Source organism: Salvia splendens, chromosome 3 (genome assembly GCF_004379255.2).
Source record: "Salvia splendens isolate huo1 chromosome 3, SspV2, whole genome shotgun sequence".
Lineage (NCBI taxonomy): Eukaryota > Viridiplantae > Streptophyta > Magnoliopsida > Lamiales > Lamiaceae > Salvia > Salvia splendens.
In genome coordinates, this window is record NC_056034.1 from 24,650,876 (window position 1) to 24,671,785 (window position 20,910).

At 43.4% G+C, this 20,910-nt stretch overlaps 1 protein-coding gene across 1 annotated transcript; it reads right to left on the reverse strand.

Annotated features, from left to right (window-relative positions):
* Positions 1 to 256: 256 nt before the first annotated feature.
* LOC121796775 lies at positions 257 to 2,028 on the reverse strand. Its single transcript, XM_042195558.1, has 2 exons — positions 1,465 to 2,028; positions 257 to 292 (listed from the first exon to the last, which is right to left on the reverse strand). The coding sequence occupies exons 1-2, from the start codon at positions 2,026 to 2,028 to the stop codon at positions 257 to 259; spliced, it is 600 nt and encodes a 199-aa protein (XP_042051492.1).
* Between the last annotated feature and the right edge of the window lie 18,882 nt (positions 2,029 to 20,910).

A 20,910-nucleotide genomic window follows, 5' to 3' on the forward strand; every position in this document is an offset into this window, starting at 1 on the left:
GGCGTTGGTCAGCCCAAATGGCATCACGACGAATTCATAATGGCCATAACGAGTGCGAAAAGTAGTCTTAGGCACATCCTCTCGTCGGACCTTTAGTTGATGATACCTTGATCTCAAATCCATTTTCGAGAATACGCCCGCTCCTCGAAGTTGGTCAAACAAGTCGTCAATCCTTGGCAGTGGGTACTTATTCTTCAAGGTCATCTTGTTAAGCTCTCGATAGTCGATGCACATCCTCATCGTTCCATCCTTTTTCTTAACGAACAAAACTGGCGCTTCCCATGGTGATACACTGGGTCGAATGAAACCCAAGTCTAACAGTTTCTGCAACTGAACCTTCAACTCGGCCAACTCCTTAGGGGCCATTCGGTATGGCGCCTTTGATATTGGCGCCGACCCTGGTTCCAAATCAATAGTGAACTCCACTTGTCTGTCGGGTGGCGGTCCTGGCAAAGCTTCTGGAAACACATCGGGAAAATCTCGCACTACTGCCACGTCTTCCACTTTCAAATCCTTCTTTTCCTCCCCATTCAAGTACACCAGATATGCCGGACGCCCTTTTCTTATCATCGTAGTTGCTTGCAAAGCAGAGATTATGGAGGTTCGTCGGTTCATGGAGATCCCATACAAGATAGCCGGCTCTTCGCCCGGGGCTTGAAAAGAAATCTGTCTCTCTTTACAGTGAAACGTTGCGTGGTTCTCGGTAAGCCAATCCATTCCCAAGATTATGTCTACATTCTCCAAAGGCATAACGTGCAAAAGCTGGGCCACTACTCCTAATTCTCCTAACACAAACTCTATGTTCGAGCAAGTTCTCACAATGTCAATCAATCCTCCAACCGGTGAAGATACATTCAAATTCGATTCAAGCATTGCAGTAGGGAGTTCTAAGGCATTCACACATGACATGGAAATAAAAGAATGCGAAGCACCCGTATCAAACAGCACAATAATAGGCAGTTGTTGGAGCTTTCCCATACCTGCCAAATTCTCTTTGCCCTTGTTGGCTTGGGGTTCCTGCCCTTGATTACCTTTGAGCGCATATGCCCTTGCTTGCTGTGGGGCCACTTGTCGGATTGGTTGAGGCTGCTGTGGTGGTCTCTGTCCTTGCCCATTCTTCACTCCACCTTTGTTGTTATTTGGGCACTCTCGAGACATGTGCCCATTTCCACCGCAGGCATAACACCGAATGCCTCCAACTCGGCACTCCCCAACATGATGCTTGGAGTACCGATTACAGTAGGGTGTTCTCTGCGGGTTTCCCCTCTGATGTGGCACAATTTGGCGCCCATGATTCTGTGGTTGCCGAAAAGTGGAGAAACGCCTCTTGTTGTCAAAAGGAGCTCGGTTTCCCTCCCATTTCCTCTTGTCTCTAAAGTTCGCTTGGGGTGCAGATGGGGTAGGGTTTGTTGTCCTCTCATTCTTGGGCAGTGCTTCCTCCACATCTAAGGCACAGCCCAATACCTCGGAATAAGGAATTCCCCTGCGACTAGCCACCGCTACCCTTATCTCTGGCCTAAGGCCGGAACGGAACTTCGCGGCCATCTTCTCGTCTGTATCCACCAATTCTGGCGCATAACGAGTCATCTCACATAGGGCGCGGTCGTACTCCGTGACCGTCATATTTCCTTGTTTTAAAGTGTGGAACTCCACTACCTTTGCCCGCCGATAACTCATGGGAACATACTTATTGTAAACTTCTTCCTTAAACTCCTCCCAAGTAAGCGCCTCACGGCGAGCGGGGTCCATAGTTCTCTTCTTCGTTTCCCACCAAAAGTCAGCGGGTCCTGTCAGCTGATACGTCACGCAGGCCAGGCGTTCTCTGTCCGTGCATCCCATAAACTCAAAGACACGCTCAATGTCGCGTACCCATGCCTCCGCCTTCGGGGGCTCTCCCAATCCATCGAACTTGGGTGGGTTCTCTTTCCGAAAGGCTTTGATGTACTCCCTTTCGTTTGGTTGGGGTAGAGGTGGTGGTGGAGGCGGGGGACGGATTCCCGACACTTCCTTCCGTCTGTTCCCCCACATTGTTCCCCACATGCGGACCACGTCTACGTCTTGGGGGCATGTTGATCTAAAACACAGATTAGCACCGTTGTGAGTACATCGTTAATAAAACATCATCGCTTTCATGCACGCGTACGATACGATAGAAACACAAGTACTTAAAAGCACGTGAAAAGGGAAGCTTCCATAAACAACGTGGGAAAAGAAAGACATAACATTCGATCGGAAAACGAAAAGATACTACTTCCATCGTTTTAACAACTTAAGCAAAAAAAAAGAAACAACATCACTCATCTATCTAGTGTTAATATCTTCTTCCGGGTCTTCTTCCTCTTCCGGGTCCTCTTCCTCTTCTACGTGATACTCGTCGACCATGCGGAGGGCTTCTTCGATATCCATGCCATCCTCCATATAATCATCCTCAAAACCCGGAACCATGCTTTCTTGTGGTACGACTTCTCTTTCTGCCGTGGGTTTAACCTCGATCACGTCTTTGTCTTCCCATACCGTTTCATCTTTTTCTTCTTGTGTCGACGGTGGTCGCTCGGAACGTGAGTCAATCAAAGCACACGTTAAGGCCTTTAGAAAACCTTTCATGTCGCCAGCCATCATCTGGTTTCTTGGTTCGTACCACATGAACCGACTGGCTGTTGTTTCCATCCAAGGCTCCCAATTGTCGGGCATCAACTCAATTAGTCTCCTTATGCCACCATAGGCCGTTACATGGTACCCGCAGACATCTCGCCATAGGGTCTCAAAACGGGCAACAACCTCTCTCAAGGCTTTGCCTTCCTCTCTCTCATAGTGGTCGTAATCGTATATCGCTTGTCGCATTCTGGCACTATACTGACTGCTCTTAAGCGCGGTTCGTTTCGTTCGCACCATCTATGTGAAGACGAAAGTTTCTTTTAAAACACCAAAAGTATTATTGTTTGTTCGAAAAAGTTCTTAAGTTTGTCGCGTAGTTTGAAAGTTTGTCGTTGTCTTAACGTTTCATATCTTTGCATGCTATTGTTGTAGTATTTTCGCGCATAACACACATCTAGGAACATCACTAACTTCATGCTCACACATATTCATACCATATCAATATCAAGTTTGTACACACAAGGCATGTTTTATTTACCATGTCAATCATTCTCGTATTCCATGAAATCATGCTATTACAACATCATATTTACGCACATAATGCATGCTTAAGTTATCATACCGATCATGCTCATATAATCATTCCATTACAACTCATCCTTATGCATATCGTTCATTCACATGCGTAACTTGTCAACGTCATATCATATCATCATACATTTTCATGCATCAATCTTCCATACTTTCAACAATTTAAACATACCTCACTTTCATCGGTTGAGCGTGATGCTTTGGATGTTGAGCCTTCGTGACACTTCTAGTCAAATAAGGGTTCACTAACTTAGACTTAAAGTGAAAGAAGACTCTCGGACCAGAGCGAAAGAACAAAGCTCTGATACCACTCTGTCACGACCGCCCATACAAGGGTACCACAACGCGGCGATCGTGACCGACATGCATGGATAACAATTTAAAAAGAACATCTTGATTAACTTAAAGGAAGAAAACAACTTAGTTTAAAGAGTTTAAAGTTAATATTTTTTTTTGAAAAGACATACGGTAAAATACTTTTAAAAAGGACAACGGAAAAAATTAGACTTAAAAAATACATCAACTAACTAAAGTTGAACAAATACTTAACTTAAATCTCGAAGAATAAAAAAGAAGAGAGTCAATAAAGCACCAATTAAATCAAATGAAAAATAATCCAATCTCTTATTGGAGATTTTCGAAACTCCCAAGGATAAAAGGATGGAGTTCGAATTTCATGTTGTGTAATTTAAGGTCCATTGGTTTGGATTTAATTTGGAAAAAAGTCCCAAAACAATTAATTAAATCCACAAAAGAAGTACTATTTCAATAATTAGGGAGGGCAGAATTTTTCAATGAATTGACTTGAGAAAGAATAAATGCATGATCCTATTAATTATTTCCCCACATTGGAATAACATAAATCTCAAGCTCGTCATTCCACAATAACCACGTCAATTTTTTTCACACAAAGCACTTAATCACATAGAATCAAACGTTTCAGAATTCCCCAACATTCCAATTACATAAAAAGAAGTCACAAAAGTTTGGGATGTTACAAACGCCCATGCACTGCTTGTTGAAAAGGAGCGACGACTGGAGGACGTTGATGTCGTTGTTCGACCCGGCTACCCCAAAATACACATGCCAAATCCACAGCCGGTACTCAGCTACGGCTTCGAGGATCATTGTGGGATTCTTGCCTTTGAAGCTGGTCGTTGATAAGGCTCATTTCATGCATCGGTTTAGGGGTAAAATGTACGCTACTTGATCGGTTTATCGCGCAAAGCAAGTGTTAAATGTGCAGGAATGCCGCTTGACCAAGGCAACAAAGCCAAACTGATCAAACAAGTACCATAGGCGAAAAGAGGCCAGAAATCGGGGGAGTTGATCAAAGGGAGTAACCAAGCAGGCAAGGAGGGGACCACAGGCTTCCAGAAGAAGGACACATGAGGCTATGAGCTGGATGGTGCGCAGCATTCTGTTATCAAGGACAACGTTTTAGAAGGGGACACATGCTGATATATGAGACGCAAGGACGGAGCTGAGTCATGAATCTGTTACAGAAAAGCGTCGTCATTCTAGAAGGAAAGCACGTAGCAATCAATGAGTCGCTCACTCTCAGCATGAGCGAATATTCCCTGCCAAGATCGTTATACAGCTGGAAGTCATGCCGAGCCTTTAAATAGAGGATGCGTCATCACACAAAGAGATCCGATCCTTTACTTTCCGTCTTTAGTTTAGTTTAGTTTAGTTTAGCTCTCTAGTCTAGTTCAGTTCTCTAGATAGCTTAGTTAGAAAGGGCGATCGAAGGAGCGCTGCAGAATACTTGATATCTGTCGGCGTATTCTTAAGTTTCCCGCCGAGGATCTCCTCGGTTTTACTTGCTTTCGTATTTCCGAAGTGTTAGCTTAGTTTAAATTTCACGCTGTATTGTTCTGAGTTTTAGTTTTAATCAAAGCTGTTCTCGTTTTCATCATGGCGTTTACTGTTGTCACGACCGCCCATACAAAGGGGTACCACAACATCGGCAATCGTGACCGACATGCATGGATAACAGTTTAAAAGAAGACTTAATTAACTTAAGAAAGGAAAGCAACCTAGTTTTAAGAAGTTTAAGGTTATAAAATTTTTTGAGAAGACTTAAGGTAAAATGCTTTTAAAAGAGCAACGGGAAAAATTAGACTTATGAAATAAAACAATTAATAACTAAGGTAAAACAAACATTTAACTTAAATCTCGGAGAACACCATTTTCAAAAGACAACGTAAAAACTTGTTTGAAACCTAACACCACCATACTTGTTCAAACACAAAATATAAAGAGAAGATTAAAGTCTTGAGACATAGTTCAAATTATAGCAGCGGAAAAACAATAAGGTTAAAGGAGAGTCAATGATAGCGCCTATGTATGAAGACACAACGCATCCTAGGTACTTAAGCCAGCTCAACATCCACCGCAACATCCCGCTCAACCTGCACATAAGAAAAATAATATGCAGGGCAGAGTACTTGTTGTACTCAATGGGCTCATGCCGAAAACATTTTAATAAGTTATGTCATCCATACCAGTGATCTCGAGTTTTATATAGTAAGAAATATCACGAGAAACACAAAAATATTCAAGTCTGGCCAGACAAATTTATCTCCCCATTTTCCACATCAATCCATCAATCACAATCACAGTGCGACGAAAGTGTGGCCACACTATTCGCCCACGAGACCGGTCGACTAGCAAGGACGGCTCACGATCCCACCAGTGTACACAGCTTGATAGGGTTTGCGGCCCTACTCAGACCCGAATTCGTTTCACAACACAGTCATATAGCCTAACGGAGTAAACTCATACGAACTAGGCATCAAGCACACAATCTCATAATAAAAACAACATGGCATGACATAACAGTTAAACCACCCTTATAACGCCACATAGCATTTTCGGAAAAGTAAAGAGGTTTGAAAAGAAAGCCCACCTCGTTCGCCTAGCAATTCACAACTCAACTTATAGCAACTCTCGATCCTCGAGTTCACGAAAACACAACACCCTTGTCAACGACAACACAAGTCAGCCTTCCACAACAACATTTTACTATGCATGTCCTATCGCTTCTCTCTCATCGTTTTTCTCAAATTCTCCAACCCAACATACGTCACAAAGGTATCCAAGCACCCTAGCTCAAGTGGTTGAGGAGGGTGGCAAGGATACCGCGCCATCCAAGAGGTCTTGAGTTCGAATCTTGGATGACGCAACTTGGGATTAATTTCTCCTGTGGGCCTTTACAAGGCTGGTTGCCTTGGGGCTTTGCAAGCTTACGAGCCTGGACCCGTCTGATGGTGCCTCACTTACGTGCTTGACTCGTCTAGGGGTGGATAACTTACATGCTTAGCACCAGCTGCGAGAGGCTAGTTCGTTTGGGGGCCACGAGGTGGTATATAGCTTACATGCTTAGTACCGGCTGGGAGAGGCTAGTTCGTTGTGGCCACGAAGGGCTGGGAAGAGAGTTAGTTCGTGCGGACACGAAGGAATGGGGGAGGCTAGTTCGCTTGCCAATGTATCTCGAACTCCGATGCGTGTGTGTGTGTGAAGAAAAAAAAACAAATAATGTAAGAATTTTAGTCACCTAATTCATATTGGTGGAATGGTATGGAAGCTGTAACAAAAAAAAAACAAATAATGTAAGAATTTTAGTCACAAGTGATTACACCATTTAGACACGTTCCTTGGACATACATGCATCATACAATACTTTCAAACTTGAAACTAGGCGTCATTTTAACAAGGTAGAAAACTGGCAGAACAGAGCGACCGTTTTGTAAAAATCCATATAAATTCACCTGACCTCAAAAGAAGCTAAATTTTGGTCACAATACAGAGGACACATTCAAGTTCATCCATGAAAATCTTCACACCGAAATCACGTCATTTAGTCAGTCATATCACATATTAAACTCTCTGGTCGGAACATACAATTTATGACAGCACTGCGCAGTTCATTTGAAAAATTCACCATAAATTCATCCAATGCCCAAAAAGGCTGAAAATTTAACAAACCTCAGAAGACACTTCAAGGTTTCATATAGTTCAAGAATGACATCAATCGGAGGTCATTTGGTTAGTCAAACAGAAAACGAAATATTCTTGGCGAGAACACGAGTTTCTGGAAGATTTACGCAGTCAACTTCAAAAATTTATTAAACATTCATTTTTTGATAAAAAGGGCTGAAATTCACACGAGACATAGGAAACACCTCGAAGTTTACTCAGTAAAAATTTCATATCAAAATTCGTTCGTTCGGTGGGTCAATTACAGTTCATAAGTTACTGGTCGTGCACCACAGATTTCAGGTTCATAGTTCGAAAATAGGGTTTTCATCTTCCATCAAACAAACACCAATTTTTCATGCTTGAAAACACATAATCATGCTTTAAGGTTTCTCATACACATATTTGCACATAAACTCACATCATTCACCAAATATTCCAATCCAACATCACATGATTTCAATAAAAAACACATAACCATCCAAGTTCTTACGACAACACACTTTCCCCCCGATAAATCTTGCGATCTATTAATCCTACACCCTCTACATGCATGTAGGACTCAAGAACATGGTTCAAACGAAAAGGATGAGGAAAAGTGAGCAAATATACCTTCTTGGACAAAAATAAATCGGTAGAAGTAAAGAACGATGCGATCCGTCGGAGACTCTTGAAAATTACTTCAATGGGTGCAAGAATAAAGCTTGAATGGGAGGTTTTTGGGGAGGAAGAGTGGGAGAGGAGGAGAAAACGTGTGAGAGTGAGGGAGGATGGAGGGAGGCGTGTAGGATGACAATGGGGGCTAGGGTTAAGGTTTTTAATATTTATAGTCTAGGTTAAAATCCCACACTTAAATGAATTAATTAAATTGTGGGAGATATAAAAAAAAATTCCCACAATTGAAATAAAAGTAGGCGTGTGGAATGGGGGTGAATTTCGAAAATTTTGCCAAATAAATTAGCAAGGAATTGACTTGGTATTTTCTTGGAGAGAAAAATACTCAAAATTTGGTAAAAGATATTGAGTATTTCATAAACAAGGAAATAAATTAATTTGAAGAATCTACAAGTAGCAAAATAAAAGGGAGGGGGCGTGTATTTTGAATAGGGGAGAAGATGATTATTTAAATCCTCAATTAAATGGGGATAGGATTTAAATTTGGAAATTCTGTTATAGGAAAATACTCCCATAAAATAGGTAACAAATAAATAAATTTCCACAAGGAAAATAGAAGCATAGGGGCGTGTTGGATGGAGACAAAATAGAAAGAAAATATTCACATCCCCAATTAATTAGACATAGGTATTTATTTGGTATTTATTTGAATAAAAAGGGATTCCACAACAATAGGAAACAAATACAATTTCTCCACAAATAGGGAAGGGGCGAAAATTTGGCTTTAATTGCCACAAGGAAATATTTGAAAAATCAATTCAATTAGAGTGAGGAAGTAAAATGTGGCATGATTTAATTGGATTTGAAATAAAAGAAGGGAATCAATAAGGCATCAAATAAATCAAAGAAAAATAATTCATCCTCCTATTAAATAGGGGATTTTTCGAAACTCCCAAAAAAAGTAGCTAGAGTTCGAATTTCATGTAGCATAAATTAGGGATAATTTGGTTTGGATTTAATTTGGATAAATATCCCAAAAAAATTAATTAAATCCAAGAAGAGGCCGAAAATATCCCATTAAATTGGCTAGAATAAAATGCATGATCTCACTTAATTAATTTCCTCACATTGGAACATATAACAATTTGACAATACTTCATTCCACATCAATCATAACAATTATTTCATATAATCAACTTAATCACATAGAAACAATTAATTTCATAAAAGGAAATTTTATTCGACACCCATATGAAAAATAAAGTCACAAAAATTTTGGGATGTTACAACTGTTTCACGTAGTTAATTTTCATTCCAGTCTGAAATTCACTTGACCCAGTAGTTAAAATTTCCTTGATCAAGTTAGTGACTTAAATTTTGTTTAGAGTAAAAATCAGTAGTTAAAAACTCACAAGTTAAAGCGTGGCAGCAGCCAACCCCCTGTTCACTACTCACACACTTGATACACTAGCTTCTCTGTGGGATCGACCCCGAACTTGCCGCTTTACTGTTAAAGTAGTGCAAAATTGAGAGTTTATAAATTACATTGGTGGCGTGCGATAGCGAGATCAACTTGATCAAGTGATAACGACATTTGCTAACTGATCCATCCGGTTCAGTTATCTCTTCCATATAACTTGAATTCAAGAGAAAAAGCCTCGATCGTTAAGCCCGCCAAAATGGCGCCGTTGCCGGGGAAGCATGGTGTTATTTTATGTTTGTGTGTAGCGCATAGGTGTATATAATTTTGTTTCCTTCTTTTCTCATTTGTTTTTTTCTTCTGTTGATGAGAAGGTACTAACACGGTGGACACTGGAATCATCCCTTTTTATACAGAGAAACTAACGCGCGTTGGAGAGTCCAGGAAGCCGGCGTAGTTACCACTCGTTACAGAGCCGCGCTAGCAGCAGCAGTAGCCGCTGATCAACTGACCAGCGAAGAAGAAGGAGAGCAGAACGCGCAACCTAAACCACCGCCACTTAAACAAGCACAAGCAGAGATGGCCCTCGTCGCTGACGACTCAGGAATTGGCTCTCTGCACGCTCATGACGAGAAGGAGCCCACACACGCCATCGTCGTTACTCTTGGGATGCGGACTATCGCGATCAAGTCAGGAGTACTGGCCGTTTTGTCCCATTTTTACGGCCTTTCAAAAGAATGTCCGTACGCCTTCCTGGAGGAGTTTTGCCGATACTGTGATATCCATCCTATACCGGCTGGATCTACGTCTGAGGACTATAGGCTGAAGACCATCCCCTTCGTCTTGAAGGGTGATGCTGGAGTATGGCTGTCGAGACTGCCAGAAGGGTCCATCAAAACATGGGCCGAGTTCCGAATGATATTCCTTGATCGCTTCTTTCCAACGTCAAAAGCGAGCGCCCTCAAGCGGGAGATTACAGAAGCCAGACAGGAGTACGATGAGCCCCTCGGCTGGTATTGGGATAGATTCCAAGGGCTGCTTCAAGCATGCCCCAACCACAAGCTGGGGAGCGGGAGATCTATTCGATCTTCTACGGTGGACTGACAGTCGATAGCAAGAATGACCTAAACCTCGCAGCCCAAGGGGATTTCTCAAAGACCCCATTCAGCCAAGCCAAAAACATCCTGGAAAGGCTTATCGAGGCCAAACGCTCGTACGAGACGTCTCGTGGCCAGTACAGAAGGGGTGCGGTGCACGCAGCCGAGGCACGCAATGATGAAAAGCTGGAGGCTCGATTTGAGCGAATGGAGAAGAAGCTGCTTGAGGCAGTAGAGAAAGCCATACCGCCTCCACCAGCTGCACCGAAAGAGACGCAGTATGGCCGCCACCGCCTCCGCCAGAAGAGCATCACTACTACTGTTGTGAATTCCCCCCTGAGGTAGAGTCACTGCCCCAAGTAAATGCCATTGGCCACTGGAACGCTAATGGCAACTGGATCCAAGGAAAGCAAAGAGACGCCCCATGGAGAGATCACCCAAACTTGAGATGGACTGACCAGAATCAAAGCCAGCCACCACAACCGTCGACACAGCAGATGCAACCTTCTGAAGGGCAGCCCAACTGGCCTGCTCGGATCCAGGATGGACCAAACACTAGAGGTAACAGAATGCAGGGAAGTCAGGCAGGTTGGTCAAATGGAACCCAAGGAAACTGGTCCAGTGGAGGACAGCCAACTGGTCAAGCCAACAACAAGACGTAAATTGGGGGTACCAACACCAAGGCCCTCAGTCAAGCAGCCAGGGAAGACAGTCAAATAATCAAGTGGTAAATTATGTCCCACCGTACCAAAGAGGAAACCAGTATTTCCAAGGGAACCAACAGAATCATTTTCTGAGTTCTCCAGCACCCACAAACAGGCCCAATCATGAAGAAGGCCCTGAGTCCATCGCCTTTGATCAAGTCGCAAAAGAAGGAGAGTCTAGTGCCCTTGAACTAGTCACTGAGAAAGGGAGGATGGTCGAAGCAGAAAGTCTAGTCGTGGTGATCCAACCAAGTGATCTTCCACCGAAGAAGACTGACCCCGGAGTGTTCACACTCCCAATTTCCATCAGAAACGTTCGAAAGGAGCACGCAATGTGCGACCTAAGGGCTTCCATTAATATCATGTCGTATTCTATATGTGAAAAGCTGGGAGAAGCTAAGCTCGTCAATACGGGTATGATGATACAGCTAGCAAACGGGTCTTGCATTCACCCAGAGGGAATTCTGGAAGATGAAATCGTCAAGGTCAACAAATTCAAGTACCCTGCCGACTTCTTCGTCATGAACATGACAGAGCCAGGAGCGGAGGAGTCTACCGGAGTCCTTTTAGGAAGGCCATTCCTATCTACAGTCAGCACAGTCATCGATGTCCACCATGGGACAATGAAGTTAGGTTTTAATGGAGAACAACTTACATTCGACATTGATAGAGCTGTGAGAAAGCCACAGGACAGTGAGAGCATACAGTCGGTGGATACTATTAGGCCTTGGGAGAAAGGGTATCTAGGAAAGAAGCTCTTCAAAAGACCGCCCACTGATTCCATTGAAGATGAACAACTTAAGAAGGAAGCAGCTGAATGGTTCGATGCAACGATGACTGGGGAAATGGATGATCAAGCCATTGAAAGGGTGATTATGGATTTCTGTAAGCCGCCACGACCAGCTGAGATCACTCAACCGGCAAGGGTCGAGAAACCACCTAACCAGGCTGACCCATTGAGAGGAATGCTGAAGGAAAATCTCTCGCCTACAAGGCAACTATTGTCTTTACCTACATCGCCAGTTACCCTCAAGAGCCTGTCCAACCAGACGTACCAAAAACACGTCAAACCAAATCCGCAAGGACAGGGAGGACAATTGAAGGAAGAACTGAGACTGGGTCAAGAGGTGGTCAAGTGGAAAACAACAGAGATTAACCCAGACCTGTGCATGAATCCCGCCAGGATAGAAGAAGAAGTAACACCCCACCGTGATCAGCAACGCAGACTCGACCCCACTTTGAGAAAGGAAGAGCTCATAGTGGGGCAGAAAGAGCTACTCTTCCAGTGTCAACTCAAACTGATACCCAGGCGGCGGAATTCAAAGTGGGCGGACCCTCGTACCATGAAGGCAGTGCACACACAGGAGGCAAACATACTCCCAGGAGACCCCCCAATTCGTCTTCCTTCGTGGTAAATAGTCATCGGGTTGAGCCCTACAGAGATAAGACCGAAGCAGGCACAGTGGAAGAAATTCCATTGATCCTACCTAATCTTATCCAGTGAGCAGGTAAAAGGAGTGATCGGGTACTCTGGGTAGTCTTCTTGATCAAAACGACAAATTCTTGATCTATTAAACTGATCAAGTGACATCCTATGGGAACTTGGTCAAATCCTTTGTAGTTAGTGTAAATAATTTTTCGTGTGTTAGTCTTTAATTCTTAGAAATTAAAAGTCGAAAGTAAGGATGGAAGCTGATCAAGTGGAACTATTTGAGTTTTCATCTGGAATTAATTGTCCACTTGATCAGTACAATTCGAATTTAATTGGTGGTACAGTACTTTCGTTGATCATGGCAGGTGATGAACGGACGTGCGCAATAACTGAAAGGGTGTCAGGAAGCGCCAACTTCCGCATTGGACAGAACGTCCTGGAGAGAGGAAGGAAGCGTATCAGAGAAGCTAAGCCAGCTGGCACTCTGAAAAGGCGCGTTTGTATGTGAAGAGTCGCAAGGATCTTAACAGCCGCAGGGATCTCAACAGTAGAGGATCCCAACAGCCACAATATCAGTATAAAAGGAAAATTTCAGATCCGGATGTCACTTTTAACCAAATCGCCTACAGTACATTCTCTTTGCTCTCCCATACCACTCTAAGTTCAAGAACCCTTGCCCAACACCATCATCCTTTTCAGCAAAGGCTATCACCATTACCAGTAAAAATGTTGCTTAAACAACTCCCAACTTCATTCCTCCTCTTCCAGTTCCGGCGCCGATAGTGGTGACCGGAGGACCTCACCTCATGCCCAAGTTGAAAACCCTAGCTCATCCTCTCTACCTCCACCACAAACAAGTGCCGCTCCGCCTCCCGAGGTGGACGAAGAAGCCATCAGGCGCCTAGATAGAATCCTTCGGAGTATGTCCTCCAATGCGGATATTCCGACCGTTTACACCACCCTTAAAGCCCGACTGGGGATTTCCCTATCAAGGGACCGAGCCACAACTTCCACACCCTAAAATCCTCCTCAAAACCCTCCATCTTCTTCCCAAACACCGACCCCCCGTCATACTCCTATGCCTACACCCGCGTTTCCACTGGTACAGTACAGTGGGGAAGATTCTGAGGAAGAAGGGGCACAACCAGCTGCCACTCCCGCTGCCGAAGCAGAATCCGTGCCGCAACCACGTGGCGAGGGCGCGGCTGCTCCCAACGCTTTGACACCACCAAGTGGCGGAGGCTCCAACTCCCCTACTCTCCTAGGGCTGACACAACCGATCGAGGTTGTAAATGTTGACGACGATTCTACGGAGGACCTTCCGCCTCCTCCTAACGAAATACTGCAACAAAGGGAGGCAGATTGGGACTTCATTCCTCATGCAGAGGATGAACCAGTCTCGGATAGGGAGGAGGAGTCGTTGCATCGTCGGACGCGCAGAATGGAGATCAACCGGTTGGTGGAGGAGGTGGTGGCCCGGGGAAGCCGGAGGAGGAGCAGGTGGAGAGGCCCCATGCAGTGCGGAGGCTGTTGGATGAGCCGGAGGAGCCGAAAAACCAAGGAGCCATTGGGGCGATAAACCAAGTGGCCGGAGTGGCCAAGGCAGTTGAGGACAGCCGTCAGAAGGCTGAAAGGAAGAAAAAATGGAAGGAGACTGTTCTTCCTCCTCCAAAGAGGATGCGCCCCGCAACCCGGGGCATTGTGATTTCTGATACTGACCGACCTGCCCCTCCACAGCAGGGAAATGAGGGCAGTGAAACCGAGGAGAGAGAGCTTCGATGGGCCTGAACATTCCGCAGGCAGCAAGGAAGACGTGCAACACCCCCCGCCATCGACTATTCCAGACAGATTGTGGTGTTGACCACAGACCTCCTCCAGCGGATGCTGAGATTTGAAGACCCCAAATTGGCTGAGGAGGTACACCTGAGGGTGACGCCCACGAAGCGGCTAAAGGCCGGCAAGAGAATCCATCACCCAGCCCTGGAGACTATCCGAGTTGAGGAGAGATTTACCTAGTATATTACTGAGATTGGTTTTGAATGGCTGTTGGACATCAAGGATACCTTCATGCCCTAGGACCTGGCTAAAGAATTTTTCACGTCCTTCCGGTTTACCGGAAGCACAAACTTGGAGGCCAGGAGCGTCTCCTTCCGGGTGTTTGGGCGTGAGCAGACGATGAGCCTGAACGAGTTTTCTGTAAGGATGGGACTCTATACAGACGCCCAGGTCGCTAGTGGAGAGTGGTTCGGGCGCGACATTGGCCTTCCTCAGAGGAAGCCGAAGTTTGATCAGCAGGCCGTTTGGTAGGCCGTGTGCAACGGACGTGCCACCGACTTTAAAGCCTCTGAGTCCAGAGGAACTCATATTGCTGATTCGGCCCTCTGCCTTGCCCAGGTCTACCTTGCCTGCAATCTCCTCGGCCAAGCCAACACACTGGCGATCATTACTGTAGCACCCCAGAAAATTGTGACTTTATTATTATTATTTTTATTTGATGGTCTTTTTTTTAATTAATGTGGATGTTGAATGAGAATTTCTTTTGTGGAAATTGAGTCTCTATGTGTTTGAGTTAATTATGTGAAATTAGTTGTTGTGAGTTATATGAGTTAATGTGATTAAGTTTCCAATGTGTGAATTAAATTAAATGGGATCATGCATAATTGTTCTAGCCATTCTATTGAAATTTTCGGCCCTCCTATTTATTGGAAACAATATTTTTTTCTCGGATTTAATTAATTGCTTTGGGAGATTTATCCAAATTAAATCCAAACCAAATTATCCCTATGCTATTCTACATGATTTTCGACCCCTTGGCCATCCCTTGAGATTTTCGACTTCTCCTAGTAATTAGGAGAAGTAATTATTTTGTGGATTTTATTTGTATCTTGTTTGTCTCATTCCTTGAATTAAAATCCAGTTAAATCTTACCATATCTTACCAAATTTAAATCCTATCCCTATTTGATTTGAAGATTTAAGTATTTTTTTTCCTTGATCTCTCCCATTCCACACGCCTACTTTCATTTTTAATTATGGGATTTTATTTTATTCCCCCACAATTTAATTATTTTATTTAATTATGGGATTTATCCTAGACTATAAATTAAAAGAACCCTAACCCTAACCCTAACCCTAGCCCTTATATTTTTCGCCTCCCTCTCTTCTCTCCTCCCACACATTTTTTTTCCTCTCTTCCTCTCCTTCTCCACCAATTCTTCACCATTCCTTTGTTCTTGCATCAATTTGGAGTTGGAAATTCAAGATTCATCGAAGAATCGCATCAATTATCTTTCCTACCGATTGTTTTTTAACAAGAAAGGTATATTTGAATTCTCTTTCTTATCCTTTCCATTGAACCCATGTTTCTTGATCCCCTCATGCATATAGTGAGTGTAGAAATCATAGATCTAAAAATTAATCGGTTGGGATTGATGTTTTGCATGAGAAAGTATGTGATATGCGTTTATGTATATGTATGTGTGAGGTTGTGGATGATTCGTTCGTGAATGATATGTGAATATATGAGAACTTGGTTGTGAGATCTTTTTGAAGCATGATTATGTGTTGGAAGCATGAATATATGTTTTTGGATGAACGATAGATAAACCCTAATTCGAATTTGTGAAGCATGAAAACTGTGGTGTTCGGGCAGTGGATTCCGACATGTGTTTGACCGAACAAACGGTCTTATTTTGGCATGAACTGAGTGAAATTTGGGATGTCTTCGGTGTTGTGTATAAATTTCAGCCTCTTTTGACGAAAGATGAATTTTAAATGAATTTTTAAAGTTAACTGCGCAGTTCTGTCAGAATTTGTATTCTCGTCCAGTGAGTTTCTTTTTTGATTTGGCCGACCTAAAGATATGATTTTGATGTAAAATTTTAACCAGATGATCCTTGATGTGTCTACTGTGTTGTGATAAAATTTCAGCCCCAACGGAGGTTGGATGGATTTTTTATGATTTTTACAAAATGACTGTGCAGTTCTGCCAGATTTCTATCATGTTAAAATAATATTTGTTGTCAAGTTTTGAGTGAATAAATGATACATGTGTGAATAAGAAACGTATCCTATGATGTGGCTATGTGTTATAGGTTGATGTATGCTTAAGTGTTCGTTTCATTTTTGTTGATGAACGTTTGGGGATGAGCAATCTAAGAAAACGATGAAAGGAACGATAGAACATGTATGATAATTGTAATAATGGAAAACCTGATTGTGTGGTGATATTTACAAGGGTTGTTGTGCGTACGTGCGCACAAGGAACAAAGGTTGCTTTTGAGTTGTGTATTGTGTTGTCTAAGCAAGCGGGGTGGGCTTTCTTTATTAAACTCTTTTACGTTTCAAAGTTGTGATATTGGAGTTATAAGGGTGGTTTAAAGTGTTATGTCATGCCAAGGTTGTTTTGATGTTGAGATTGTTGGCTAATGTCTAGTTCGTTTGAGCTTGCTCCGTTAGGCTATAGGGCTATGTGTGAAACGAATTCGGGTCTGAGAAGGGCCGCAAACCCTATCAGGCTATGTACACTGGTGGGATCGGGAGCCGTCCTTGCTAGTCGGCCGGTCTCGTGGGCGAATAGTGTGGCCACACTTTCGTCGCACTGTGGAAAGATGATGTGATTGTTAGGTTGTTGAGAAAGTGGGAGATTGATTGTCTGGCTGGGCTATGAAAATATTTTTGTGATACTCGATGATACTTCTTTTCTAAAATGTTAAAACTCGAGTTCACTATAGTATGGATGACATAACTTTTATCAAATATTTTGGCGTGTGTTCACTGAGTATATCAAATACTCATCCCTGCATATGTTTTCTTTATGTGCAGGTTGAGCGGGGTGTTCCGATGGATGTTGAGTCGGCATAGGAAATTTGGATGTGTTGTGTCTTCATACGTAGGCGTCATCCTATGACTCTCTTTGATAACTTATTTCCGCTGCTACTTTTGAAAACTGATGTCACAAGAGTTTACTTTACTTCGTATGACTTTATTGTGTCAAATACTTTGAGACTTTTTTCCGCTGCTTACTTTTGATAAACTAAAATGTTTTTGTAGACTAAAGTATTTTCCCTTTTGGAAGTTAATCAAATTTTTGCATTAAGTGTCAACTTTTATTGTGTCCCTCATTTCTTCCCCGCTCCTTAGTCCCTCCCATTGGTCGTGATTTCCCCGTAACTTTTATTGTGTCCCTCATTTCTTCCCCGCTCCTTAGTCCCTCCCCTTGGTCGAGATTTCCCCGTCCTTGCTATCCTTAGTAAGGGCGGTCGTGACAATTACTCTGACCGAACTCTATGAATCAGATTGCCACTCGCCCTGCCTGCCACCTCAACGTCTGCCACCTGCTTGGAGTCTACTTAAGGCGGAATTGGTCCCTGGTGCTCCACAGGGATATGGGGCGTCCCATCCGTTGCCCTAAGCCCGAATTATTTAACCTGGAGATATGGCGCCGCCGTGTACGGCTGCTGCAGGTTCACGCAAGGTCGCCGACGGAGAAGGGAAATTGCCCGTAGCAGCGTGGCGGTGGCTGCGCAGCTGGGCGACAACGACAGTGGGAGCAATTGGCGTTTCACGCCGGAAAGGAAGACGGAAGCGGCAGCAACTGACGCTGACTACCGGCGAGGGCTGGACGGCGTTTTCGCAGTTCCGGCGAGCTGATCGCTAGAGATTTTCATCGTCGTCGATCGTGCGAACCTCGATCAACAAGATAACGATGAAATATTATTTTATGATTATTTAATTCTGGAAATTATTTAACCTGGAATTCTTTGTAAGAATACAGGTACTTGAACGGGTACCCGCGGGAAGCTTCGCTTCTACATAAAGCTAGGCATGAGAGGCAGACGAAGCAGCTGGAGACCAGGCGCGAGGAAGAGAGGAGGACGGCCGATCGTCCGGCAAATCCTGAGAGGCAGCAGGGAAGGCTGGAGATGGTCCCCGCGACAGAGCTAGAGGAGGCTGCACGGACTACCAACGAATGGAGGCTCCGCATGGAGCAAATGATTACGCATGTTGTGGAGAACTCACAGGTCCAGCTGGTTGCTCAAGCTAGGATTCTGGAGGCGATCCGCCAACAGACCCTTGCCAGCCAACCATCACCTCCCTCTACAAGCTCTCCTCCGTCTCGGCGCCCATCATCCTCCCGGCCACCCTCAGCATCTCTCGGTCAACCACCCAGAAGGCATTAAGTACAACCCCCCGATCTCTACTCATTTCAAATTTCAAAATAATTTATTTTTATTTGTTTTTGGTATGTATAACTGATATTCTGCTCCACCTCACACTTAGCCCTGTGTTGGGTCCAAGTGTGAGAAGTTATACATGTTCGTTTTGCTATGTTTTGCCTATGTGTTTTGTTTGTTGTTTTGGTTGGCATGTGTGATTATTGGCACTGTCTCACACTTAGCCCAGTGTCTGGTCTAAGTGTGAGAAGTTTTCCTTGGTTTCTGTTGTGCCGTTGTCTGTACCTAACCCTTTTTCCGCTGCATCCAGTCCCTCGAGGACGAGTTCATATGCAGTGGGAGGGGGAGGGTTAGTTCCAGAAAATAAAAGTCATACATGTCAAAAAATTTTGAAAATAAAAAATATCAGATAGTAATAAATAGGCAATATGCATGAAATCGGATAAGTGGAAGATTTGATTACTTTGGGAAGAGTTAGAAAAAGAAATCAGTATGTTTACATGTAGAAACTTGATTGCAAAAAAAACTTGATCAGTTTGAATGACGTAAGTATGATGGAAATGCTCAATTTTAAAACTTACTATGAAGCCCCTCTATATGTGAGTTATAAGCCAAAGTAGAACACTTTCTACTACTTTTACAAAAGAAAAATATTTTTACGAGAGGCTGAATTTTAATATTTAGATGAAAATTGCACAAGTAGTAAGGACTAAAGGCATTAGGACTTAACCCTTTGAGCCTTTTCTTCTTTCGCTCCACGAACCTGGCTCGTCAAGAAAGGCACCCCCTAGTTAGCTAAGTTGAGCTCATACACTTTTTCCCGTTCTTTGATAACCGAGACCCATATCCATATACTTTTTATAAATACGTGAGGAAAATGGGTCAGGGAAATGAGTCATTTCAAAGTAAGGGGTAGTACGATAGAAAGTAAAAATAAAAGGGTAGCCGGGTTGAGCGAGTTAGTCAATCAGGTTGATCAAGTCAGAAATCAAGTAAAAAAAAGTTGTTATCGAGAAAAGTTTGAGAAAAAGAGGGCATGAAAAGTTGTAACCTAACCCGATAAGTCGGAAGTTAGAAAAAATAAACCAAAAGTTCATGGATAGAAGTCGCCACTTGACCAAGTAGGATATCTAGTGGCGAAATAAATAGTTCAAATCTTTGGTCTCTTGACTCATGTGTTTTTCTTTTTTTACAGTTTACATTTTTAAACTTAGAACCCCTAGGACCCCACCTTGATACACCACTACCCTTAAGCCCCATTACACCCGAAACAAAGACCTTAAGGAAATATCTTGTGCAATCCGATTCGAGGTATTAAATTTGTGGCAATACCGAGTGAACAGTCCTAACATCTCTGGTGAGAAATGAGTGATTGAGTGAATCCAACAGTGGTTTTTAAATTGAGCAATATTGACGAACTGACACCTTGATCAAGCAAAAGCAAAAAGGAAGAAACATAAGCTGCTGGCAAATGGATTGACCTCGACCTCGGGTATGATTGTTGGAAATTTATTCGATCTAATGCATCTATATGAATATGAGTTTTTTTATTTCGAGTCTTGTTTTCTTTTTCGTTTTCTTTTAATATCTTGAAATGAGTAAACCATGCCTGAAATTTGCCTTGTCGTTTTCTTTTCTTTTTTCTTTATACTTGGGGACAAGTATGTTTTAAGTGTGAGCAGTTTGATAAGGCTCATTTCATGCATCGGTTTAGGGGTAAAGTGTACGCTACTTGATCGGTTTATCGCGCAAAGCAAGTGTTAAATGTGCAGAAATGCCGCTTGACCAGGCAACAAGGCCAAACTGATCAAGAGAGTACAATAGGCGAAAAGAGGCCAGAAATCGGGGGAGTTGATCAAGGGGAGTAACCAAGCAGGCAAGGAGGGGACCACAGGCTTCCCGAAGAAGGACACATGAGGCTATGAGCTGGATGGTACGCAGCATTCTGTTATAAATGACAACGTTCTAGAAGGGGACACGTGCTGATATATGAGACGCAAGGACGGAGCTGAGTCATGAATCTGTTACAGAAAAGCGTCGTCATTCTAGAAGGAAAGCACGTAGCAATCAATGAGTCGCTCACTCTCAGCATGAGCGAATATTCCCTGCCAAGATCGTTATCCAGCTGGAAGTCGTGCCGAGCCTTTAAATAGAGGAAGCTCCATCACACAAAGAGATCCGATCCTTTACTTTCCATCTTTAGTTTAGTTTAGTTTAACTCTCTAGTCTAGTTCAGTTCTCTAGATAGCTTAGATAAGTAACGCTTAGTTAGAAAGGGCGATCGAAGGAGCGCTGCAGAA

Bases quoted from the DNA above. Each gene is read 5' to 3' on its own strand.
- LOC121796775 (XM_042195558.1), bottom strand. From the start codon at position 2,028: ATGTGGGGGAACAGACGGAAGGAAGTGTCGGGAATCCGTCCCCCGCCT. The intron at 293-1,464 runs GTATTGGGCTGT...CATTCGACCCAG, and splicing joins GGGGAATTCCTTATTCCGAG to TGTATCACCATGGGAAGCGC.